This window comes from Alternaria infectoria (genome assembly GCF_024043175.1).
Source record: "Alternaria infectoria strain BMP 0036 chromosome Unknown scaffold_27, whole genome shotgun sequence".
Lineage (NCBI taxonomy): Eukaryota > Fungi > Ascomycota > Dothideomycetes > Pleosporales > Pleosporaceae > Alternaria > Alternaria infectoria.
Window position 1 is genome coordinate 188,717 of NW_026250716.1, and position 25,973 is coordinate 214,689.

The window sequence follows — 25,973 nt, forward strand, 5'->3', positions numbered from 1 at the left end:
CACGCGACACCAACGTGACTTGGAACGCGCCAGCGCAATAATGTTAATGCTACGACATATCACGCGCGCTCATGCCGCGTTGACACGACAACCTTTCGCGTATCGGTCTCAGCAGGCTGGCCCGGTACTGCAAAGAACAAGGTTATGCCAGCCCTCTTTGGCGCGCGCTCTGAGTGGCCAATCCGGTCCTCCGACTCCTGGCAACGATGCGCCAAACCCCATTGACGACGCTGCAGAGCGTCTGGAAGAAGAGGAAGAGCAGCAAGAGGAGAAACGCGAGAAAAAGAAGGCAGAATGGAAAAGCACAGCCTGGAAGATGTTTGAGGCTGCTGCTACTACCGGAGCCAGCATCTTTATCCTTGGATGCGTCGGCATTGGTTATACTAAGTACTACAAATGGAACGTGCTTGAAAAGATGGAGAACGCTTTTCGGGAAGGCGATCCTGTATTAGAGCTTGCAGCTACTGGAAAGGAGATGCCGAAAGCGGGTGAGCCTACTCGACTACAAGTCAGCAAGGACCTGGACGGTGATGATAAAGACTATGATCGCTGGATCCCACGTGATGAGCAGGAAAGGATTGACAAGATTGTCTGGGGCGAGACAAAAGGACGCTACCATTTGCTTCTCGGCGAGAAAGGGACTGGGAAGACTTCCATGCTCATCGATGCCATGGATAAGATCAATGGTGAGGGATGTTCGATGATGGAAGCCCATGCAGATCTCGAAGTATTTCGTGTACGGCTAGGTCGCTGTCTCGACTTTGAGTACCACGAGGACAACATCGGGTCGCTTTTCTCTATCCGCGGTCCACGCGATGCGGGCGCCATCCTTGACATTGAGCGCGCGTTCAACAAGCTTGAGAAGGTAGCTTTGCGACGACGCGCAACTGTGGGCAGACCGCTCATTCTCATTATCAACTCCGCACATTTGATCCGAGACAATGACGACGGCCGAGACCTGCTCGAACTCATCCAGCAGCGGGCAGAGCAATGGGCGGCCGCCAACCTCGCAACCGTCATCATCAACTCGGACAAGTACTGGGTGTTTGAACGATTGAAGCAGTACGCTACGCGCATGGAAGTGCATCAAATCAAGGACCTCAGCAAAGACCGGGCCATGCAAGCCTTACGGAACTACCGGATGAAGTACTACGGCGAGAAGGTGCAAGACTCCATCCTCGAAGAAGTATACGACAAAGTCGGCGGACGCCTAACCTTCCTCAACCGCGTCGCCAAGTCGGAAGACATGGTCGCAAAATGCAACAGCATCTGCGAAATGGAAAAGATTTGGTTCCTGAACAACTGCGCGATTCTCGGCGAGGAAATGGACGACGATGTCATGGACCAGCAGAAATACGCTGTACGTATACAAACATTCGTCTAGTAATATGTGTGACTAACCCCCACAGTCCACAGCCATGGTCCTAGCCAACGCACTCTACAAACTCTACCACGACATGGAGTCAACCTACGACCCAAAAGAAGGCCACATCCTGCCTTCCTTCCCCCTCCACCGCGCCCGCTTCATCATGACGCGTTCCGACTTCATCCGCCAGCACCACGATCTCTCCATCTTCTCCATCGACTCGCACGCCGTTGTCCGCGCCGACTCCGTACCCATGCAGCGCGCCTTCAACGAGATCTGCGCCGAGCCTGGGTTCGAAGACTTCCTGGAAGCGACGCTTGAGCGTATCGGTGCGATTGAGAGTCTCGGCAGGACTAAGGAACTTACGTTCAAGGATCTGTGGGAGGGCGGCAAGTATCGCATTGTGCAGAAGGATAGCAAGGGTAAGGTGCAGGGCGAGGTGGAGATGGAGACTGTGCCTGGGAAGGGGGATGATGATGACGATGATGAGAAGGATGATTGAATGGGAAGGTTGGATGGGCTATGAGATGTTTGGACGTTGGGATGATTGGATTGTTATGTGTTTGGATGTACGATATGGGATTGGGTGGCTGGCTTGAATCTGCGTGGCGCTGGTGTCTTGTGGGAAGCCGCGATACCCTAGAATGTCAGTTTTCCTATCTATCTCCCTTGTCATGTTGCAATACCTAGTGAGAGAAATGGCGGCTGTTTGCTGCCCCACTCTGGCTCAACACACATCGCTAAAACCTCCGATATCTCTTTTCAAGCTACTCAAGTCTGTTCAAAATCACCTGGGCTTTCTGCTCAGCCCACCATGAGACTCTCTTTAACGCTCATAGCTGTCGTGGCTTCGATCGCTCTTACCCAAGATATAGCCAGCGATGAGCCTACCAAGGTACACGTCCTATGGGAACCTGAGAAGGTCGCGGATGACGCAGAATGGGCTGCAGCCCGCCAGAAGGGAGATGATTTGATATGTCGACTCGAAGCCACGGACGAGGCTGCTGGTAGACTAAATATGGACACACGAACACCGCCTTCGGCGCGCAATCAATGGCCCGATGCCGCGCTCACAAGTGAGATAAGTCTCTGGGGTTGGTTTACTGGCGAATATGACCAGAAATCGCATTGCCAATTTGCCGATGATAACGAAGATTACCATGTCAACAAGGTCGGTACGTCGATTGCGCGAGGGCGTTCATTCCTATTCCTCCTTGAAAGTCTTCAGGTTGGATATCGTTCTTGATAGATACTGACCTTCTATAGGGACTATGTTCCAGGATCTTGGTATCAATTCCAGGCCCCATACAAAAGGCGGGGATAATGTGTGTTACAGCATAGAACACTACAACGAGCACGCCGAAGATGACGATGGAGACACTCTTGCGGCGCAAGACCAGTACTACGACATCAATGGTGTTTGGGAGCGGTGTACCGGTGCGCATGTTCGATTCGGTATCAACCAACGAGGCGGACGTAAGTATCTCCGAGTGGACGTAGACTCACCTTCGTGCGCTACTGGCTCTACTCACGCACACCATACTAGGAGACATACTAACAGCTCAAAGTGATCATTGGTCTCGACTTCCTCAACCCTAGAACAGCAGCACTGGCAAATTGGGATGACAGCCCAGCAGAAGCTAGCCTTCCGGAGCTCAAGCGCGCCTCGGACATCATGATGGCGTACTGGCTTCGCGGCAATATTGACCCCAAAAGCCTCAAATATTATCTTGTGCTCACCATCAAGAATACGATGACTCTCGCTCTCATCAACAGAGTGTTGAAGAATCATGGTCTCAAAGAGGTACCGTACTGGCCTGGTGTGATAGCCAACATGTACGACGAGGAAGGCCCGGCGTTACTTGGTGAGTAGTCTTGAGCGCCTTACATTGCCCAGGAGCAAACAGGACGGAACCAGTCCTGGCCTACTCCCATACGACATCCAAGGGTTGTGGGTGGTAACGACGCTGACGCACCCCAGGCTCTCCATTGGGTCGCACGCTCGCTTTCTTGCTTTTCCAACACAAGGCAGAGCTGGGCACCAAGCATGTCACTGAGATTGTGATCTTCAGAAACAATTATCCCAAGCATTTGAGAGTTGGTGTACACTTGTTGTTCAGGATCAAAGACGTCCCTAATCCGGCCCCGGCCCCGGCCCCAGCCCCAGCCCCAGGCACAGCTTCATTCCGGTCTCTGAGACTTCGAAGTTCGGTTCTGGACGATGGGCGGAGGAATAAGATGTATCTACACGAAATCTTCCAAGACAACAGAGCTCTTGTTATGGGGAGCGCATAGATGAGTGGGGTGAGGAGAGGCGTTGTTGGCTCTGTCATAGAGGTCGAGATGGCGGGTAAGGCCCATACCACATAGTTAGATCTGGGTTTCGTGGCTATGGAACCCGGATTAAACAAGACACTCGACAAAATACCTAGGTACTGTCCGTGGGTAGACTCAGCTCATATGCCTCGAAGGAACTGACTCTGCTCGAGCAGTAGTCCTGCGATGACGTGCGTGACATCCAAACAGCGGACATATCTACCGCTCTCACATCCTTTACTATCGTGTGACATCAAGCCCCTTGCGTGCAGAAAGCGCAACAAATGACGTGAACGCCCCACCCGTGCACTAAGCATTCTCGCTAAGCAAGTCCCCACCGACATCCCGCTCGATGACGTCGCACCCACCCTCCTCCCAACCACATTTCCCAATCATCTTTCAACTTTCCCATCGTGATCTTTTCGCCGACCCCAGCCGAGACGCTGATTAATACTGCTTTCGCACTGTCATTCGTGGGTCTGGGGCTGCGCGTGGAAGTGATAAGCTTCAGCGAAGCAACGATGGCGTAGGATCGACGCTAGCACTGCGACGGTTGGCGGATGCTTGTTTCCCTTGTGGACTGGGCGGGTCTGGAGACGGGTTTAACAGTTAAGGATTTCGATTGCGTCGGTGATGGCTGACGGAGAGGGTGGAGGCGCGACGTAGGTGGTGTGGAGTGGCCAGGAAAGAGGACCCTTAAGTATGCAACTGCCCGTGGGACCTCGGGGAGGCTCGATACTCGCGCGGTGCTTACCTTACAGACAAGTTTCCTGGCTATCGCGACCTACACGTCGGAGGTGTATTCTATCCGGCCTTCCCGCGCTTCACTTGCCATCCTTCTCTCCAGCCAACATATCGCGCGCACTTCGTTAGACAACCCCATCTTTCATCTCATTACTAGCATCCATATCCAGTCACGATGGCGGTAATCTGGGGTCTCGACATGAAGGAGATGCAATGGGGCAAGTTCAAGTCTGGCTACATGTGGAACAACACGTATCACAACCGTCGCACGAAGTTCATCATCTACCAACTCGCCATGATTCTCTGCGTTGTCAGTGAGAGTCTGGGAACTGCTGCGCTATCTGGTATGACATATGCCCTCACCTCAACTCGATGTGGCGACGATACGCGTCTACCATCATCCAGCTTGACCATCAGCTAACATCCAGCAGACTACGTCGACCAGCAAAAGTTCGTCTCAAAGCTCGACCGCAACGTCATGATCCACAACAACAACTTCGTCGGCATCGCCTCGTACAACATCTTCGTCGGTATCTTCGTCGCCACCATCTTCGGTGCCGCATTCTTCTTCGATCTCTTCTGGCCCGAGCGACAAGAGTCGAGAGGCGTCATCAACGCTTGGAAAGCTTGCTCCGTCTTCGCTTGCATGCTTACGCTCTCCGACGCCCTTGCATACACTTACATCACCGCGAGCAAGAGTGCGCACCTTACCGGCACGGACTTCGAGCGCGGACAGGGCCTGTTGTCGCAGTTCAAGAAGGCCGGTGAGACTCCGCTCGCTTACAACAAGAATGGGCGGGCGATTGCTAGTGTTGTGTTCTTGTGGCCGGGCATGATCTTCACTTTTGTCAGGTAAGGCACCTCTATCGGTCCTATCACCTCAACCTAGGGAAAACCTGGACAGGTCTGGAGCCTACATCGACGTTAGGCCACCTAATTTGCAGGTTTTCTTCTTGATGTAACCTCTAGGGTGTTCAGGTTTTCCCTTGTATGAGGTGCTATCGTACCACTCTTACTGACTCATTTGTCTAGCACGTATCTCCTCTGGCATTCGCTGAACCACATCGACAAGCTCGGAGTCTTCTCCGCACATGCCCGTCATCTTGATGGCGCTCAAGATGGCGCAGAGCCCGAACCGAAAGGCAATGCCGTATAGAATTGGCTTCGTAAAACCATCACAGCCGATTCCCGTCCTGACCTCTCTCGTCCCGACCCCGCTGGTCCCGGTCTCTCGCCTCACCAGAACCACGAATTGCAGAACATAAGCAAGTCGCCCTCTGTCGTCACCGCGTACAAAGACGGAACTCCAGTCCGATCGGCTCCTCCCACATACAATTCTCATGCCGGTTCTTCTTCCCGTGGCGGTCCTTCCAGTCGTCCCGGTCCCTGGACTCCTCGTCGGGATTCAGAGCTGAACAAGCTGAAGAAGAAGCACAAAACAGACATCAGCGTTGTCAGAGACGGACCCGCAGACCCACCTGCTCTTGGAAGATGGGGAAGTCGGGATGCTGTGCATGGTCCTGTTGAAGAGACCCTCGTGCAAGAGACGCCTATCGAGACGCTTATAGAGCGGAACAGAGCCGAAGTGCGGAGGTTGCTACAGGAAGGAGATCCGGATAGGGATGAGATGATTAGGCAACGTAGTGAGGAGTTACTGAACAAGAACAAGGATTTCATCAGCGAAAGGCCGTTGAGTCCCCAGGAGTCTAGATGAGAGTTTGGTGAAGGTATTTCGGTATTTGATGGCGTTTAGGCATGAGTGGGATATTGAGTATTGATACCCTGGTAGCTTGTTTACTTGGATGAGAATGAATAATAGTAATTCTTCGATCGTTGCGTTAGCTATGTTGATGATGCACCTTATAAAAATAGAAAAACTGAACACCCTGGAGCCTACGTTGACCTTGGGCTACCTACTTTGTATGTTTTTACTATAATGTAGGCTCTACGGTGTTCAGTTTTTTGCCTAGGCTGACGTGGATGCACTGTTGTCATATGTCGATCCTGGATGTACATGCTGTGATGTTGTCTTCTTTATAAAAGATTGGAGTCGATGCCTAAAGGTGGGCATGTCGTACAACAAGGTGACAATGCTACCCACGTATAGCAATGTCTTCAACGCAGAGAGTGTCTACCTAAGTCCCTACTTAGCTACTTGGGGTCGCGGGTGCACGGTTAGCCTACACGTTCAAGTCCTCGCTGCATATCTTATCCATGAGCTACACGCCATCAGGAACATGAAAACCGAGAGTCTCTCTACAGTAGCTATCTCATACCCAGCAATCCATACACCTTTTTCCACGACCGCCTTCCCCACCACCACATACCCTCCCACCTCCCTCAGCCCCCATCACGCCACCATCGACATCCCCGGTTCCAGCCTCATTCCAACCCAACGCCACCACGATGTTTCTTTTGCCGGAACGACGGAACAGTGCACACCCATAGAAATATTATGAAACCCATCCTCGCTTCTCCGACCCCACCATCTTTCCATGCGGCAAAAAAGCAATCAAAAACAAAGGAGACCCTGTGAGAGTTCAAGCCACAGCAAGCCATGGTGACGCGACGGCTTGCGAGCGATAAGAATGATACGGAAAAAGAAGGAGGGAGATCTCGGGAGGACGGGAGGGAGCGAGAGATAGTGGTGGAAATGGCGTAAAAGCCACGATGACGTGGGGTATTGTATATATGGAATCGGAGTGGGAACACCAAGATTATGGGTGGAAAGAGCAAAGAAAGATGGGTTTGATACAGGATTTGGAGGGAATGGAATGACGCAGTTGCGTCGCGAGTAATGATGTCGTGGGATTGAAGGATGGAGGCGAAAGGGTAGGAGTCGTGTGCATTGCGAGTGTACGAGAGTCAGAAATAGTACCAAGGTAGTGAGGCTGGACTATGGCAGAGTCATGAGGAAGAAAAAGAATATGAGACTGTGAGAGGATGAGAATACGAGGGGAGTTGTAAGAGTCAAGAGTGTTGCGAAAGCGTATGCGAATACGAGAGATATGTGTGGATGAAGAGAGAGATGAATGAATTTGGGTGGTAAGGCGACTCCGTTAGGCAACGCAATGTATGGAAAGTGTCATCTCGACAATCAGCCTCAATTCTTGATATGTGGTTCGTGATACTCGCAGAGGTTCTACCAGGCATCGGTGGACTCGGCCATCATTGACTACATCCCAGAAACATCGCTTCATCTGTAATACCTAGAGAACAAGACATACCGTCATCTTCATCGGCATCATCATTGTAGCAAAGGAAGAATCTGTCCTAGGTCTTCGTCCGGCTTACCGCCACAACTCACCTCAACCTCACCTCAACCTCACCTCAACTCAAGCTTCTGTCCACAAAGAGCAACTATATCGATCACCAAGCTTCAACGTCTACAACATCAGCTTATTCATGTCTACAAACGAGCCTCTTGCGGCTCCGCTCCCCCCCCAGCCCTCCACCCAGCGGATCCGACGCCCTCCCCGTCAGCCTCCTCAACTCTGAAACCCAACGTCGCGTCAACCTACCCTCTTCCTCGGCAGCCCCGACACGGCCCCATCCCGAGGTCTGCATGTCATACCCAAGAAAGGCGTCTGACATAAGCCCCACTGCAACACATTTCCCACGTGGGTTCCTCCACCCACGTTCCCTGTAAACATGCGACAGCGACAGCGCCGAGCGATCGCATTTCAATGCAGACAAGGTGCCAGGTTTGCTTGTTCTGAATCTCAAACCATATTACTAAACCTGGGAGCTGAAGGGTTGCGTTGCATGAGCGGTTGGTCATGTGAGACGCAGGTGATGAGACGAGGGGAAGAATTGGAGATAGTTGGAGATGGGATGGGTTGCTGTTGTATTGTACCGAGGAGGCGAGATCGCGACGGTGTTAATGCCGGTGATGTGCCGATTGTGGGACCGAGGTTACCAAGGGTACTTGTAATCAAATCAATCTCAATCGCTAGAACTCTACCAGCGTGCCAGCCTACCTACCAGTCCCATATCTTCTCGCCTGTCGCCCAAGATTTGACAGCTGTACTGAATTTGCCATCTTAAACCCAACTTTCCAAATATTATTTCGATGGCGATTTGAAACTCGATGAAAAGGTTCCTGTGTGATTGCCTTGGTCATAAGTCATAATGACAAACGGAAGACGGGGCAGGGTACGGAGAAAAGCGCTCAAGCTCGGCGTAATGACATGTCGCAGCCCTACGCATAACCCCCGAGCCCACCTTGTCCCTTCCAGGTACGCTTTCTAGAAACACGTTCGCGCATCAAACGAACCAAGCCCTGTTCAGCGAGCGCGCGTCAAACAGATTGGGAGCTGTCATTCCAGTCGCGTGCATTCCAATCTAGCCATCGCACCTGCAACAACGCAACTAACATTCCAACCCAAACCCAAGGTCTTCACGACCGAAAACCGAAACAAGCACATCTCGTGTTTCCTGTGTTACGCAGCGAAAGCTTGCATATACACAACTGCGACAAATCATACGTACCACATCATCCCATTCCTGCCTGCCTAATCGATAAAGCCCATGACAAACTTCCTCCCCGTCGCGTCGTCGTTTCAAATAATCCCACCTATAAACTTCGAGTGGTGCCGGTCTGTCAAAGAATTGAGATCATCACTCGCAACCCGTGCCAACGGTGTTTCAGCACCCAACGGCGTCTTTACTAGGTATAGCGTACCACGTCCTGCCCGCCCATCCTAGGTACTTTCCTATCTGGGAAGCTAGCGTGGGAAAGCGTCGGGCTGGAAGGGAAGCTGACGCTAGTACAACACGAGACTTCGCGTGGAAGCTATGCCGCGGTTCGATAGGGCAGTGCTGGCGTTGCGCTGGGCTTGCCGCTTTAATCAAAGTTACGCGGGCTAGCGTAAAAGCGGTTCCCGTGTCCGCGAAATGAGGATGCGTCTGCGAAGGGAGGGATAAGTAGGGCTGAAGAAGGGTTTGGGGAATGATGCAAGGCCGGTAGGAAGGCTGGTTGTCTGTGCGCGCAGTGAGTTGTGCATGGACATGGATTGCGGCGTCATTGGGAACGAAGGGAAAATTGCGAGAGATCGCGATGGCTTGCGTGGTCAATATTGCGCGCTGGAGGATATGCTTGTTGTGAAATTTTTGGGTTCAGAAGTATCTAGGCAGGAAGACGGGAGAGAGAGCCGTGGGCTAGAGGACGTGTCTTGATTTGTTCGGGTTCTGCTTTTGCCGTTGGGCCTAATTGTGTGCGCGTCCATATCGATTGAACGCTATCGAGGTGATGAGCTAGCGATTAGCCAGCCATGAGTTTATTTGGAAATGACGCTTCGCCGTGGTTGCAATTGCGAGCACGACTTCAAACTGTCCGGCGATCGCTCATAACCCTAGAAATGGAACCTGGGCCTGCTATCTCCACAAGCTGAGGTGTGTTAGTGACGAAACAAAAAATAGATGTGGTGTGGGAGAGCGTGGGATGTGACCCGGTGGGCGGGAAGTTTCAAATAACGAGGAAGGTGCGTGGGGTCGTACCTTCTCATGCCAGCTGAGCAGTACGCTCATGGCTTGGCCGCCACCCTCGCCGCCGCCACGAGTATGAATCTGCGAGAAGCCGGTCGGTTGGGGGGTGATGTCGCGCTTGGTGCCTGACGGTGCTCCCTGTGCCATGCCTTTGTAACTGCGAGTACTTTCGTTAGTCTATGTTTCTGGATGTACGACGGTGGCGCGTGGTGATGCGGGGAGGCACGATGGCCAGTAGAGGTCGGTGGGCGGTGAGGCTTGTGAGAGACCCAAACGAGACGGTGGACGTACATGTACTTCATCAGGACGTCCAATGCTTCGGTTCCACCTGGTGCACCATATATCCGGCTGAGCATTGGTGACATGTCTGACTGGCGTATGGATTGTAGGATCTCGATGACGACCGAAAGGTGGACTTCCTGTGGTGGTGGACATGTCAGCTTGGTCCTGGGTGGTGCAATGTCGCCGACCTGGTCGTCGGTAGCCCAAGTCCAGAGACGCGGTGGTGATGTGACCAGGTGCCTATATCTGGAGAGACATCCAAACCGCTGGACTGGGAGTGTCGTGTCTCTGAGGTGTCTCTGGAGCTTCTAGAGCTGTCTGAGCTATGCAGAGGCGCAACGTACCTTTCCCTTGTCGTCTGCGCCATATGGGGGGTTCTCCAAGGCACTCTGGAGGGCGCCCTCATTGTCACCACCCCGTAGCAGTTGCCGTATTGACTGGGCGTTGGTCTGGACATCGGCCGTCGAGACAGGCGCAACGGCGGGAGCGAGGGAGCTTAGGTCGAAGTTGGCGGGGCTGTCGGGGTCCAAGGCGTCGATGTTGATGGTCCGCCAGTTAATGTTGGCCATGGTGGGTGATGAGACTCGTGTACGGAAGAGTATCTAGCTGCAAAGAGACGGCTGGGTTGGTGGTGGAGCTGTGGTGAGGTTGCAATTCGGCGCGCCGTATTCGTGGGGTGCAGTGCCATGTCTCCACTCTGCCCGCCAAGCTTTGAAGCTACCCAGTCCAGCGCCCGCAACGTCTGGCAAAACACCCACCAGGTCGCACGAACCAGGGTCGCCGCTCGATTCCGCTGCATGCGGATCGCTAAGGCCTATCGATGTACCCGCGACGGAGATCCGCAGCGCCACATGTGACACGGGAGTACCATGGGCGTGGGTGAAAGCCATCACAGCACAGGCAATGTCATCATCGGGGAGGTGAATTTGATAATAGTAGATGTTGATTAGTCTAAACTTCAGCCAGTTGAGTCGCGAGACACAAGTACAATGGCCCAGGCGCTCAGTCTAATGTCCAAAGCTATGGGGAGAGCGGCCCATGCATGTCGTTCATGAGGAGCCGTCTAAAGAAAACAAATCCGTTGAGTCGTGGTCGCCGATTCGACCACTCCAACGCGCTATAGTACAATACAACTCGTGCCATGCGTGCCAGTGAAGGCTGGCGACGATCAATCTACCCCAGTGCGCTGTCCGAAAGAAAGAAATGAAGGTCCGTTTTTGGTATCTATGCCTGGGCCCAACCGTCTATAAGAACGCCGATGAAAAGAACTTTTTTGCCGTAAGGGAATGTCGCTGAACGTGTGACGCAAGAGAGTGAGGAGGCTGTGCGATGAGAGTCGCTTGATAACGCCGGAAGCCGAAGTCGCAGGGGTATTAGGTCGCTGAAGAATCGAAATGGTCGCTGATGATTAAAGTGCGTAATTCCCAAGAGGCTCCGTGGAAGAAGATGCGCCGTAGACCCAGAAATCGGCGCGGTGAATGCGCTGGAAATGTGCTGTACGCGGGACTGAGTCATTGTTAGTTGACGTGTTCATGCAGGGTGCGACGTGTCTGCGACTTACGAGGCGTGGGATGGATCCCTTTAGTCCCAACGGAACAAGTCGCTTGCCAGTGTCATGGCATTGCAAGAAAGCTGGCAATGGCGGCAGGCGAAAAAAGCAATGCTCCGTCGAGAGGTAATGACGCATCTTATTTGGGCGGTGGTGGAGGAGGCTTGGGGGTGCCAGTGGTGTCGTAGGCTCCGCGACCCATGTTGTTGGACTCTGACTCTCTGAAGATCATGTTGTTGACGAGTGTGTTCTCTGGTTTATAAGTCAGCATGATGTTGCACAAGAAAGTCAAATATAGACTCGGTGAATGCAGGACGTACCAATTGAGGAATGCGTTTTGTGAGAGGTGCCGGGCTGAACACCTGGCCTGTGCGAATATTTTTTGTGAGGACGAGAAGTGAGTGTGGTAGTCGGCGTTCGTTCGTGTAAAGGCGATACAAAGAGTGAGCGGCGCGGCGGTGGGCGAGCTTTATTAGATAGTGTCGTGTACCCGTGGACTGGCTAGCAGTGACTGGGGAGTGGGGAGGGGTGGAATGAGTGTGGGTAGTTTGAAGGGAGTGAAGATGATGATGGCAGTAAACGAAGGGCGCCCTGAAGCTTCTATATTCGCGGCTAGAATAAGGGGGCCTGTTACTGACTTGCCAAAGGTGGTCTTGGCTGTCGGCGAGACAAATGAAATGAGAGACAGTGCTTTTCAGAGCAAAAGCCCTGACTACATTGCGCATCGGGAGCGACGGGTCTTTCGGCCTGTTTCAAGGTAGGCTCCCTTGCCATCATCAGGAGCCAGGGTGATCTGCGCACTGTTACCACCAAGCTGGTTATCCCCCTTGAATAGTGCCGCGCTAGAAAGCCGTACCTGCAGGCGCTAACGAGAGCCATGCCAACGGCTTCACTGGGGTGCCAGCCTGCGAAGGGTGTGCTTGTGCTGACTGCTTCAGTGCCTTTGCACCGTAACATGGCGTAACATGGCGTACCATGGAGGCGATTGTCAGGCGCGTCTCCCAGCGCTCTCACTTGGGCTCGCGGCCCTATCGCATTTGCCATGTCTGTCGCCGCGCGCTTCCAGACACGGCGGCTTAGATGAGACAGTGTCAGCGCTCCCGTCTCGCTGCTTTGACCGGCGGCGTCGACTCGTGCCGCGTTTGTTGGACTGCGCCAGAAGCAAGAAGAGAAGGTTCAGAGACGCCACACAGACTTCCGGATGTCCTTCCCCGGCCGGTCCACTGCCTATGCTGAATCACCTCTCTCGCAGCCCTGTCTGCCCTCCATGCCTCCCAGCCAACCGGGTTACTGGCTGTCGGGATCGCAGTGCACTTGCCTTTGACCGTGGCGGCTGATGTTTGACGGGACATGTTCATAGGAGCTTGCTTTTGTGGTTTGATAAACCGTAGGTGTCTTGGAGCCTTTGCTTCCCCGTCGTTGCTTGTGACGGGGTTGCGCCACGTGGGATGGGCTGCTCCTGCCTCAACCAACCCTCGCGTGCGTGGCGATGAGGAAGGAGCTGCCCTCGCCGCAGCCCAGCACCACCATCACATGTGCGGCGTGCAAACAACTATGCCTCTGCACCACGGCCGCCACCTCAATGTATCAACGTAATCCATGTCCTATTTGCTAAGGCGCTAGTTTAGAAGTAGTTTTTTCTATCCTATAATTCTACAACGCTACTACCTACTTAAATAGAAAAGCACTATAAAAGTTACTAACCTAATTCTATTATAAAGCTCTATTACTACTATTTTTACTAGTTCTACCTCTACGCGTACTATAAGCTAAAGCTAGTAATAACTTAATTTACTATTTTCTTCTTATATTTATATAGGTCTTTTAGAATTAGCCTCTTATAAGGTGTAAGCTATAGCCTTAAGCCTAGCTTCTTAAGTAAGGCTTTAAGTACGTAGATTTTATCTACCTAATACGTTTAGCCTAGAGCTAGAGCTATAGTAAACGTTAGTGTGTACTTATATACCTAAATAAGTTATATACTATTACTAAGGTTCTATAGTAGTAGTATACTTATTTTTACTTTACTTATAAGCTTAAGGTAGTTATATATTTATTTACTAATAATCTTAATATTAAAAATAGCTTTTATTAAAGTATTAGTGTAGCTAATAAGTTTACTTTAGAGTAATTAAGTAGAATTTAGAGAGCTAAGCGTGTCTATTTCTACTAAAGAAATAATAAAATACTAAATTTACTATTAATTATAAAGAGAGTCTTAAGAGTTTTAATTACTTATAATTATAATAAAAAAAAGAAGAGAATAGTAGTAGAAGGCGCTCTTTTATAAGTACTTTAAGCTTTAACTTTAGTTCTATATAAGCTATTATAAGACTTATTAAATTAACTTATTACGTATTTATTATAAAGTTATCTTAGCTACTATAGTTAAATATAGAGATAATTATTTTAATAAATAGCTTTAGCAAACTACTATTATTAACTTACTAACCTACTAACGTATACATCTAAAGTCCCTCGCGATAAGACTTCAAATTCGAGCGCGAGCCTACAAGACCACGGCCGCCAAAGCAATTCGCCAGCAGCATCGCCAGGTGCCGTAATGAGAGCGTTGCCCGGCTTGCGGTGAGTGGGCCCGGCGCCACGAAAATCTCGCCTGCGGTTTGTTCTGGAAAGCCTCTGGAAGGAAGAATGAATCGCCCGCTGAGTCGCCCTCACTCCCAGGCTGTCCCTGATCATCGCAGACAAACTGACACAGAATGCGCACTTATTCACGACCAAGAAATTTGGCCGCCGGTCGTTCTCAGACACGTCGCATTCGCGGATCACTGCAAGCCTTCCGCGCCTCCAAGCACACGGATGCTGCATGCGTTCGACGTCCCGGGATCATGACCAGCAAGGTTTCGCGCACAATCGCTTGCTTCTCCAAAAAACTTACACGTCGCAGCCTCGTTGACGCACTCTCTCACCCACCACGGAGCCCAGCCGTCGCCATGACGAATTGTTTCTGGCACGGAAGGAACGATGACATCGCTCTTTCCCCCTTGGGATTCCTCCGTATTACAGCCCGCCGTCCATCGTAAACACATTTGCCACAATGCAGCCGTTATGCCAGTCCAATAATATAATTCGCAAGCAGCACCAACCCTGATTCGCCGTCCTGGGTATCGACAGGGGTCGTGTGCTTCACAATCAGGCTGAGACGCGCGACAAGGGCATCCCGTCCTTATCCACTAGCCTCACGCAGAGACATGCCGAAAGCCACGCGACACCGCCTGCGCGCTCGACCAGCGTGTTTGCTCATACCGTCTTGTGTACTGTACTGAGAGATCGCTGTCTTCCGCTGATACCTGCGCCCGTCGTACGTTGGGCTGCCATAGCCTCACGCCTATCAGTGCGGGAGCGTTGAGGGCTCAAACAGCGTTCGCGATCTTCAGTCCATGCTCGCTCAACTCTATCCTCGCGATCGTGATTCACAGCCATCATCAGATAACCAGTGCAGCGTCGTCACACATCGACAGGGTCTGAACTCCGTCAGGTCATCTTCTTCTCAACGTCCGTCCAAGCCACCGACGTTTTACTGGCAGCATCGCTGTCAATTCCGACCGCCTTGCAATTTGACAGGTGTTTGACGGATTTCTCCACAGAAAACTTTGTCGAAATTGTGATCGTGAGTTAGACCTTGCGGGGAGCAGGGAAAGTGGGTCCTGGAACGGCTTTTGGCACTTCCTCTTTGAGCGCGCTACTGCAATCTGCGTGCCAGTCCCAGCGATGAGAAGCGAAGCAAGGGTTGTCATCTCCAAAAGGATCATCGCGTACAAAGAGAACCCTGTCTACACGTGGAATTCTGCTCTGTGTGGACCTTCGCCTGACTACTGGAAGAGGGCCCGCGAGCCGCTTCGCCGATGTACCAGCGCATTCATGCCGACTCAAAGCCAACTGTGCGCTGCACGAACTTTGCGCTGCTGCAGAAGGAGAGTTCCATGAGCACCGTCGCACTAGCTGTCATGTTGACAGGTACTGGCTGGGGATTCGGTACCATTAGCCGGCGGAGCCATCTACACAAGGCAATTCAGCTTTCGAGCGTCGCATTTCATAGCGTTTCACGCAGCTCTATTCGGGCCTTACAGTGTAACGTAGGAACTACCTTTGAACGTCCAAGCAGGCAAGACGTTGCGCCGGGTTATTGCGAGGTCACTGCTGCAAGACCTGCTTCATCTCGGATTTGTCGCAGAGCTCCCCGGACGCCAGCGTGAAAGCGATCAACAAGGATGACTTCACATCCACGTAGCCCATCACTCGTCCCTGATGATCTCCTTGCGCTGGCGCCCAAATCACTACTCTTTGGGCTACACAGTCCGAGGCCGCCTCTCCCCCGATCGTGTTCCCTGAGCAATTCCGCGTGCCAGCCCCGCGACATTTCTCGCGACTCAATGATTGTCGCACCAGAAAAATTTCCGCCGTCGATCCGGAAGTATGTACCTTTTCGCATCATTCCGCTGCTCCGGTACTCTTGTGCGCCGTCTTGAAGCTCGCTACGCCAGGCCTCGTGCGTCATCTGGCTGCCCTCCAATATGCTAGCATCCGAGGCTGACTGGAGCTGCCGAACACCAGTTCCTCTGCTCTTCGCCGACATGTCCACGTGTGCAGTCAGCACTACCAGGTAGGTTCAACGTACGCTGCACAAAGAGAAACCTTCCTCAGGTTTGTATCGACTGCAACAGAGTTCCTCGATGCACACTAGGAAAATTTCAGTGACATCAGCTCTTCTCAGACACACGATGCCGTTCCACATGCGCGATGCACATGTACGCTTCCGGAACACGATGGATAACCTGCCACTATCGATACACTTTCTTGTTCCTCCGATGTCCCAAAAGAATGCGCCGGCTGCAGCCTCCCAGTAACGCCAAACTCTAGTTTCGAATAACTCCCTCTTTGTACTTTGGATGGAAATGGCGTTCCAATTGCGATGGTTTTTGGCTGCATGCGTTACCCGTCGCGTCCCCAATCATCTTGTCGGCAGCTTTCCTTATTCCCCATTCTCCCGGTCAAGTCAGCCCAATTGCACCGGTTGCAGGTTTACGGCAGAGCTACTGCATTCGTACGATTACGCCTTCCATGTGGCATGAACCCAGGACTCGGGTTCTCGATAGACATGGGCATGGCACCAAATACGGCATCTCCCTCGCGGTACCAATATTCAGGATTGGCTCACACCACCGCCTAGTGAGCGAGCTTTACTGGTCAAACTACCATTCCATGATGACATGAAGCGGTCACCATTACTGCACGTAGCTCTTCCGGTTTGCTGCTCAACACCAACGACTGACCTCAGCTGTTGCGCTGATACAGACGTTCCGCGACGCTCCGCGCGGCCCATCCATACACCAAGCAGACTACGGCCCGTCTCACGCGCGCAACATACCACAAGCCTTGCTCGACTCCGCAACACAGTCAGCACGCGAACATCGGTACACCTAGCATGGCCGAACATGTGTAGCATGCGTGGTAGAGGCGACGGTCGCTCTTATCTCTCCTGCATCACCACTCATCCCCACCCTTAGTAACCCAACCTTTCCACTGCACAGTCAGCGCGCTCACTCCGGCACACCTAAGAATGGTCGAACATGTGTTCCCGCGACGCGCGCGCACATCCATGATACAGCGCCATCGCGCTGAGTAACGTAACTTGCTTGCTTGCTTATTTTTGGTTCGGCGTGCTTCGGGTAAAAGCAAGCATGCAGTACTGTGCGACCGGCATCCCGTAAACCAAGGCGCCGGGTAGACAGGCGCGTGAGATGAGCCGGTCTGACCAACATTGTTCTGGAATGCTTGAGGCGGCGATGTGGTACTCAGCCTTATGGTGTTGGTAAGCGTGCGTTTTAATGGTAAGGGTGGGTTGATATGTGGAAAGGACGTAGGCATCGGGAGGAAAGGAGGGCTATATGGAGATATTGCAGGGCGAGTCGACCATGTCGCCGTGGAATGTTACTGGGAGTTGGCGGCTATTGAGTCGAGAAGTTATATTCGTCTTCTTCGTCAATTTTGGTCAATGGTTCGCTGCTCCCGCAACCTCTGGTACATGTCGAATCTCCTTTCGTTCCGTCCTCTTTCTTTAGTCTTGCATTCCTTCTGTTTCAAGCGCTTGTTGCCCTATACCTGGATGGACGTAGCGCCTGTAGAACATGAGTAGGTTAGACCATGGCTCCGTTGACATTCAGGGGAGAAATATGGCGATGTCAAGTCGTAGGCTAGGTCAAGTGGGCGTGTGGTCTCTGGAGAGTGCGTGAAGTACTGCATCTGCTGCCTCTCAAAGCCCGCCTTGTTTAATGTTTGCTAATTACGTAATACACTTGGTGCGCGTACTTTCACTGTCAATCTTGTCCCGAAACTAGCCGCCACGCGCACCCACCGCTCGCTGTCAAGTTCAACCCCGATCATGTGCGGAACCGGGAGACTTATAACTTGATCAACGTCAAGATACTAAGTTCATGAGGTTGTTCCAAAGCATCGCGGGTCTCGCGGGTCTCGTCTGTAGCGCTCTCATCGAAGTACCGTTTGGCGTTTCCACTCTCCACAATACTCCAAGAGTGGACACCATCCTGGGTGGGTGGGGGAGGAGGAGGGGCGGTGGTGGATGGCATGATCGCGAGAATGGCTTGATGTACGTGTTGGTGCGGATTCGGAAGATACGACTGTTTTGGTTGGTAGGTTCGTCGCTGTTCCTGTTCTCACACCACTAATACATGTATCTCCACGCAACAAGCAGAGATTCGATTTCCTCTCGCCTCTGCCAGACTAGAAACTCTCAATACCCTGGTATACGAGGATGCTTCCCTTTGACAGTACAGCAGACTCATCTATCAGCGCAATACTCGCGTACATCCTTCTCCTGAAAATGTGAACAGGAAAGTAGGTCAGGGGAGGTAGTTAAGAGAAGCAATAGTGTGACAGAGGAGGTGGACGCAAGAGATGATGTGCAAAGATTGCATGAGGTCAGTTTTGATACGGGCGGTAGGACGGCGGTGGTTAGCTATAGGGTTGAGCAAGTTTGATGACGCCTTCAGAGCGTGCATTCACTCCACACTCCACGCCCTTGAACAGTTGCCACTCGCCGCGTATGCCTTCTTATCAACACTTGTATCCACTTGTTTAGGCGCACTCAAGACTATGACGAAGCGCTTGGTGTGTTTACTCCTGACTTCTCTCGCTTGGAGTAATGCAATGCTCAACCAAATTCACACCCATACCCCGAGAAACGAAATCCGTGTGTCACTTCAGCCATGAAGATTGCTACACTACTTCTTACCGTGATATGTGTACCACTGGTCTACAGCAAGCATGCCGAAGTCCCCTTCGGCTCCTCCAACTCCACAGCTTTCACACCAGGCCTTCTAGATCGTCGCGATAGCGCAGTGAGCATCCCATCTACCAACGACAAAGCCTCCGCCTCCGAGCCGAATCTAGTCCAGACTGCTGTGGACTTCGACCCCACCGAATACGCGAACGATGCCAGCTGGGACAAGTACAAGAAGAAAGGCAATTGGCTGCATTGCCTCATGGAAATGCCAGACGAGGTCGCCGGCCGAAACTGGCCCAACTACCTGGATCGCAATCCGCCATCAGCGGCAAGCCAGTGGAAGGGAACGCTTGAAGGCAGGTTCTATCCATTCCATCATCATCCTTACGCAGCCATTGACACTGACATGCATCCAGCCGAGCTAAGGGATTGGTACTGGCACGAAGCCTACTATGACCCGGAAATCAACTGCGACTTTTCGGACGACTTCGCAAACTTAGAGATAAACAACAGAATAGAGGCTGCGCTGAATGAACTCGGATTGGATACCAAGCCGGTGGAATTTGGTGGCAAGAACAAGTGTTACTCTATCGAGCATATGGAAGAGGACGCGGTGGATGATGATGGTTATGAGCTCCCGGTAGACATGCAGACTTACTTCCCTGACGACGACGACGACAAAGAGTATGGCGTGAGTATTCTAGGAAGAGAGATACGCCGAACATTGACAGTTTGGCTGACTATACGTAGGCCACTGGAGCTTACTACCGCTTCGCTTTTAATGCTGAACAAGGAGGTAAGACATCCTTCCACCCATCTTCACTCACCACCGCCACCCACTAACGTCACTCTCAAGCAATCTACGGCCACAACTTCCTCGCCCCCTGGCCCGCCGCCATGGATACTTACGCCGAAGGCTTCCCAGCGGACCAACTCCCTCTCCTCCGCCAAGCCTCCGACATCATGGCCGCCTTCTGGCTGCGCAACCCCAACCCCAAAAACCTAAAATACTGGTTCGGTAGCAACATCATCAACGCCGAAACCGTACCCGTCGTCAACCGGATTCTCGTAAGCAAGGGCTATAAAGAGGTACCGGAATGGCCAGGTGTCCAAGTAGACGATTCCAGTGAGGAGTATCTCGCACTCCTAGGCACACCCGTCGGCGCAAATAAAGCGTTTATGCTGCTCCAACACAAGGCGGAATTGGGGTTAAAACATATTCCCAGTATTACGATTTTCCGGGATACAAAGGATCCCAGTCGCCCGGACGATGCGCCGGCATACCAGCTCTTGTTTCGCATTGAAGATGTACCGCAGGATGAGGTTATGCCTGATGATACGGAGATTGTGGATCAGGAGATGACGGGTTCTGCGTCCCGGATGAGGAGAGGGCAGAGGAAGGATAGTTTGGTAGAGCTGGATTTGGGGAAGAACGTTGGGAGGTTGCATAGGGTTAGTATAGATGGGCGGGGGGAGACGATGTTGCAGAGCCATGAGTTTGAGCGGGAGTTGTGATGGGGTTGTCTTGCTGGCTTGTTGTGTTGGTTACCTAGGTAGGCCTTGGTGAGCAGCTGGATGTCGTTAGATTACGAATGAAGAGCATGTAACTGCAAATGCAGATAGATCGCGACCGCATTCGCGCATAACATGCGAATTGGTATAGCGCGGAAAGTAGACGCAGACCAAACTCGCTAGTCTCGCTATTGCATCTCGTCTCCATAGTGCCTTCGTTACAGCAACCAGGATACTCAACTCAACATCTGAAGAGCCTGCTAGCCGCAAGCCACACTGCATGCATCTCTCCAGTCCCTGAAAACCTGGTATCTGAATCAGACGCCAGCACATCATACGTAGCAAAGAAGTAGCGGTGGATCCCGCCGCCAAGTGACAGCCTCACATTCGCATCGGCGGTCGATTGGTCTGGGTGTCTTGCCGTAGCGCAGCGTGCGCAGCCAGACCCTGACAGCGGGTCCCAGGGCCGGAACTTTATCATGGCCAGGTAGCATCTGTCGTCTCCACATACGAGTCGAGCGCGCATGCGTAGGCGTGTGTCATGTCGATGTCGGAGAGATGGGATGGTTGGGAGAACTGGGTGGCTGATGCAGGGAGGTGTTAGCGCTACTGGCTAGCGTGGTCTAGTCCGCCCCGAAATAGGAGCATGCGTGCCGCTGTCTTTTTTCTTTTTTCTAACACGAAAGTAACAGCTCGGACTCGTATTTTCCTGTTTGCGAAACGGAGCTGTCGCTTCAGACCATGATGTATCTTCTTGTTTGCGCGCTCGTCTCGTGATGATCTGAATGCAATGCGCCACACTGTCTCTTCAGCACGCGCCACACCATCTCCCCAGTACGCCACACTATCCCCGCGGGGGATACTTGGCGCATCCTCGAAGAAACAGCGCAGACGCAAACCTGACCAAACACGAGCAGCATGACCCATACACGATGTTCAATTCCTGTTAGTTAATAGGTTTGCGAGTAGAAGATCAGAGTGTCTAGGTACATTCTTTACTGTCAGACGCGATAGGAGGTAGATTTGTGCGGTGAGTATACAGAAGTTGACTTTAGAGAGGAAGAATATCAACAAAACTAAAGCAATAGAATCTCATTACCCGATGTTAGACATCTAATGCATGTTCATACAAAGATCGTCACGTCAACTGATCCTTGATACCATCCCAATCAACGCCGCTCTCCTTCAACAACGCCTCAATCGTCCCAAGATCTTCCTTCGCCTTCGAAAGCGTCCTGCCAATCGACCCACGAACCTCGCGGTCTTCGCTGTGGTCCAGGCTCGCCTGCTCCACTCCCAATCGCTTCAGATCATTACCGATGGCCTGGAACAACGACTCAATCTTCTCCTCCAAGTACTCCTTGATGACCTGCTTTTGACAGTCGATGGCTTTTGTCAGTTTTACACAAATCGCGTGGTATGGCGTTGTATCTTCGTCGCGAAGCAGTCTCTTGAACGTTCTATGTTGCATGACCTTTCGTGTCTCCTCCTTTTTGTTTCCTCGCCTGGTCGCTTTGCTCTTGTTGTATACATCGATCATGGCGTACCCGAAGTAGGAGATATCGTCAGTGTCAGTAAGACAGCGTAATCTCTGCTTCCTACGGTCGAAGTCAGCAAAAGAAGTGGGGCGTCCGCTCGCCGAGTACCTACTCGATGAACGTTCTCAGATTGGTAATGCACTTGGTTTTTATCGTGGTAACAGGTGCAAATTTCATGTAGATGCTGTTGAGGAGTAGGTTCAGCTCAGCAGGTCTAGACTCTGCATACTGCTCTTCATATCGTTAGCTAGGGAGTCAAGTTTCGTAAAGGCAACTCACTGCGAATGTCCTCGGCTAGCTTCCCCATTGCTGACAGAATTTCTCGTTTCACTGGTTCGATACTATTCCATAGAGCTTCATGGATGTTCTGAAAAATCGGGTTGAGGCTCATGCGGTGCTGCTCGAGCAACTGATAGTTCTAACTAGGCTTGCCCTTTCTAGGCTTTTTGTAATTGCCTTAAACGCCATCAGTCGAACTTTCTATAGATAAGAAGGTGTCTATTACCTAGGTTGCCGACAAATGTTTTGTGCGTATTATGATGCCACTATAAGCGTTAGCACGTATCTCTAAGATATTTTTAAATCCCACCTAAAGCCACACTTCGCACAGTTCCTTAGCACGTTCGATAAATGCAGGTAGCCGCGTACGCAAGGTGACTAGTAAGGGCTTTTCGATTCAATCCCTGAATACATCGTCGATGCATTAATGGACCTTCTTTACACATGTCTGGGACAGTATTAGTTTGGCTTTCGTAGCACTCTAAACCACTTACACTACTTAGATTTTCGACTCTACCTTCGATTTTAATTTAGAACACATCGGTTTGTTTGTTAATCCCTATCTGCATGCTAAGCATAAGACCTGGCAATGTTGCGCCCACATAGCGGACTAGCTCTTCTACTCGCATGGGCGAGCATAACGAGATAAGATGTTGCTTCAATGCAGGTATCTCCGTATCCTTGGGGCTGAGAGGAAGAAGGGCGGAATCGTGAGCAGCAATCCCCCTAATGTTACGCTGATAGTCGAAAGCGGACACACAAAACACTGCGTGAGGACGGCCTTTGCCCCGTGTTTCTGCCATAAGCCTTTCCTTCACGCGCCGGCTGCGTTCCTCAGCAAGCAATTGCGCAATGCTATGTTCCAATCAGTATCATTATTGCTCGAATCCTCAGGCACTACACGTACGCTTTCTTGATATGTTTTTGCTTCAACTGGTTGCGTAGTATAGCTTCAGCGGCGGAAGAGCTCAACTCTTCGTTCTCAAGCTGTTTGAGTTTCTCGTGAAGCCTCATATACGTATGCTTCTCGCCTGGGCTGAGCTTAGTGTGCCTGCTGGGAATCGAGCCGACGTCCTATCTTGGAGTCAGCAAGAGCGTCCCGATAGATCGATTCCTCGTACCTCGGAGAATGTAGCGACTACTGTCACGGGACGGTGATGCTGGATCTTCTCAATCTGATTGGGGAGGCTGTCGTCAGATATGATGCGAGTAATGTTGCACGCTATTATGACGGACGAACAAGACGGTAGGTAGTCGTCCACGCTGGCACGCGCAAGTCGATTCAAGTCATTCCGACCCGGCGTGTCGGCGATGACAATGTGCTCGCTCAGGGCAAAGGGGCCACCAATTTTAACAACTTCGACAAAGGGCCAAGCGTCGCAACCTCCTCTCGAGTCATCAGCCAAGCAACCATGCGTAAATCGAGCAAGCTCATGCCACAGTTCTTCAGTAGTTCTTTTGTACATAGCTGTATCCTAACAATCAAGCTCATCATACATGTCGCGAGCGCGACTAACAAGTCAATCTCGTATATCATGTCGCACAGGTGCCCGTTCACTACTCAACAGGTAGTCCTTCATAGTCTCTTCGTCCTCAAAACTAGGGTCTCCACAGAAGAGTGCTTAGAAAACCCCTGTAGCTGTTTCCGTATCTGCCCCTAGAGAATCTGGGCCTGCGGGATCTAGGCTTTAATCTCCTTCATCTTCATGCTCGCTCTCGTCTTCATGTAACAAAAGCCCGTAGTTCCAGTGTTCGAAGTACGTCTCGATCCGCTTCTGTACAGATTCCCACAGAAGAAGAGAGATAATAGCGCGGTACTTAAAGCGTGAATCGTGATCAGCCCAGTGATAGTACTCCAGAATCACTCTAGTCAGGCTCTCGCCACTCTTTGCAGTTTGAACAACACCCTCGTCGCCTAACAGACTTCCGATAAGGCAAGATTTGCCTTGCCCAGTCTCGCCTACAATGCCAATTCGCATCGGCCCGCTGATGTAGGGTGAAACATATTTTTCTGCTTCCTCAGCCAGTGGATCCCATGTATCGTGCCAGTGATTCTTTCCAAGATTAATAGCAGCGATCAAAGAGGCGATAGTCTTCCCTAACTGTACCTCTGCCTCCTTGTATCTTGGGTCATGGAGGGCGACGCCTTCTGATCTGTGATCAGAATGGGGATCGTGTCTGTTACCGCATCCTTGAGTCAACAGCGTCGAGAGTTGTTCGTTGTTTTCGATCAATTTGAGGACGTCGATCGGTGAAGCGGATGAAAGATTCGGCTGCTGGGCCGACGCAGCTCTTGACTGATCGACATGGGCTCGACCATTGGTGATTCCGATCGATTCGCGGACTTGCTCACCCTCAATCGAGAAGTCTGAGTGTGTCTGGCATGGAAGGGACGGTCGGGGAGGAGGCGTATGTGTAGTATGTCTCGCCACAGAGCGCTGTCGTGCTAGTGATCTCGATGCTGGGCTGGCATATCGGTGTGTTGACGAAGTAGTGGATGTTTGGGGGGTCAATCTCGATCGATACAATGAACTCGCACTTGTTGCTTCTGTAAAGGCTGAAGCGCGTGACCGAGCACTCATAGAAGAGCGAGGTTGTACTGAAGATTCCGCCGTCGATTGTTCCTCCATGAGACGATTGGAAGTTACTTCTCCAATACGAGATGTCTCCCGTGGAGGGAGTGGTAGAGGGGAGCGCGAACGGCGCTGCGTGACCGATCGAGATCGAGAACGATCGGTGTCGTCTCGTTCTGGACGCTGAGAGGGGCGGTATCGCGAGTTATGATCACGATCCATATCGTGTAGCAGGACCAACGAACTGAGACGTATGCATCAAAATGAATAACAAGACATCTTGGTGACAGAGAAGTAATGTTACGATATCGTCTGTTCAGAATCCCGATGCACAAGGTAGGAGAGCATCCACAAAGTTGCTTTGAAGTAACGCGCAGTAGTAGAAAGAGCTCTGTTGCTGAAGACTAAACTTCGATGAGAGTCGACTAACCCAACGCTGACGGGAATCTGGCCACAGGAAAGACTCCGGTTAAGTACTGGAGCGTGGGATCCCCTCGCACCCCCGATCAAACATGGAACCCTGCCATGTTGCCCAGGCGAATCACCCAGGTAGTGTATGGAAGACCAGGCGTGTCCATTGCACTGTCCTCATGCAGCCACCCGTGCCAGATGTCACACTGTCGCAGTTCTGGAACGAGACGACAAGTAAGAGCGGTGAAATCTGCTCTTCTCCATTGGTGACCCATATGCACTGTCCATGGGAGTGATGCGGTCTCTGCACATAGCATGGAGCTGCGGGTCGCCATCGCGATAGTGATCATAGTGCGTGATGACAGGGTGACGGGAACCCGTTATGTGATTGTGGGGGCATGTAGGTATCAGGTTGGTAAAGTAGCGAACCTTGGAAGTGTTTGTGGCTGGAGGCGACCTGCCATGTGACATGTCCCCAGAGTTCGACGGGAACTAACTGCTTAGCGTAGCATACCAGGCAGGCGTCGCCCTGTCAAGCTGGTACTGGATACTGTGGAAGATTCCAGGGCTCTGGAGCCGGGATCGCCCGGAGAAGCCCCTCAAGACCTGGCAGTGGGGCAAAGACATCGAAGCATGGACGGACTATCTGCCC

The 25,973-nt window shown here is 51.8% G+C and overlaps 7 protein-coding genes across 7 annotated transcripts; 5 read left to right on the top strand and 2 right to left on the bottom strand.

Moving 5' to 3' along the window:
• Nucleotides 1-40: 40 nt before the first annotated feature.
• Nucleotides 41-1,868, top strand: J4E92_009787 (uncharacterized protein; the record flags this gene model as incomplete). Its single annotated transcript, XM_051501129.1, has 2 exons — nt 41-1,360; nt 1,410-1,868. 2 exons carry the CDS (start codon nt 41-43, stop codon nt 1,866-1,868), a joined length of 1,779 nt encoding a protein of 592 aa, XP_051348679.1.
• Nucleotides 1,869-2,180: 312 nt separating this feature from the next.
• On the top strand, nt 2,181-3,239 carry J4E92_009788 (uncharacterized protein; the record flags this gene model as incomplete). The annotated part of the gene is made up of 4 exons (XM_051501130.1): nt 2,181-2,541; nt 2,633-2,653; nt 2,708-2,842; nt 2,935-3,239. The coding sequence occupies 4 exons, from the start codon at nt 2,181-2,183 to the stop codon at nt 3,237-3,239; spliced, it is 822 nt and encodes a 273-aa protein (XP_051348680.1).
• Nucleotides 3,240-4,601: 1,362 nt separating this feature from the next.
• On the top strand, nt 4,602-5,282 carry J4E92_009789 (uncharacterized protein; the record flags this gene model as incomplete). Its single annotated transcript, XM_051501131.1, has 2 exons — nt 4,602-4,607; nt 4,872-5,282. 2 exons carry the CDS (start codon nt 4,602-4,604, stop codon nt 5,280-5,282), a joined length of 417 nt encoding a protein of 138 aa, XP_051348681.1.
• Nucleotides 5,283-5,517: 235 nt separating this feature from the next.
• J4E92_009790 (uncharacterized protein) lies at nt 5,518-6,140 on the top strand (the record flags this gene model as incomplete). Its single annotated transcript, XM_051501132.1, has 2 exons — nt 5,518-5,523; nt 5,583-6,140. 2 exons carry the CDS (start codon nt 5,518-5,520, stop codon nt 6,138-6,140), a joined length of 564 nt encoding a protein of 187 aa, XP_051348682.1.
• Nucleotides 6,141-9,752: 3,612 nt separating this feature from the next.
• On the bottom strand, nt 9,753-10,764 carry J4E92_009791 (uncharacterized protein; the record flags this gene model as incomplete). The annotated part of the gene is made up of 4 exons (XM_051501133.1): nt 9,753-9,815; nt 9,926-10,070; nt 10,205-10,332; nt 10,540-10,764. 4 exons carry the CDS (start codon nt 10,762-10,764, stop codon nt 9,753-9,755), a joined length of 561 nt encoding a protein of 186 aa, XP_051348683.1.
• An 8,227-nt stretch (nt 10,765-18,991) lies between these two features.
• On the top strand, nt 18,992-20,523 carry J4E92_009792 (uncharacterized protein; the record flags this gene model as incomplete). Its single annotated transcript, XM_051501134.1, has 3 exons — nt 18,992-19,699; nt 19,759-19,804; nt 19,865-20,523. 3 exons carry the CDS (start codon nt 18,992-18,994, stop codon nt 20,521-20,523), a joined length of 1,413 nt encoding a protein of 470 aa, XP_051348684.1.
• A 1,135-nt stretch (nt 20,524-21,658) lies between these two features.
• On the bottom strand, nt 21,659-22,060 carry J4E92_009793 (uncharacterized protein; the record flags this gene model as incomplete). The annotated part of the gene is made up of 1 exon (XM_051501135.1): nt 21,659-22,060. One exon carries the CDS (start codon nt 22,058-22,060, stop codon nt 21,659-21,661), a length of 402 nt encoding a protein of 133 aa, XP_051348685.1.
• Between the last annotated feature and the right edge of the window lie 3,913 nt (nt 22,061-25,973).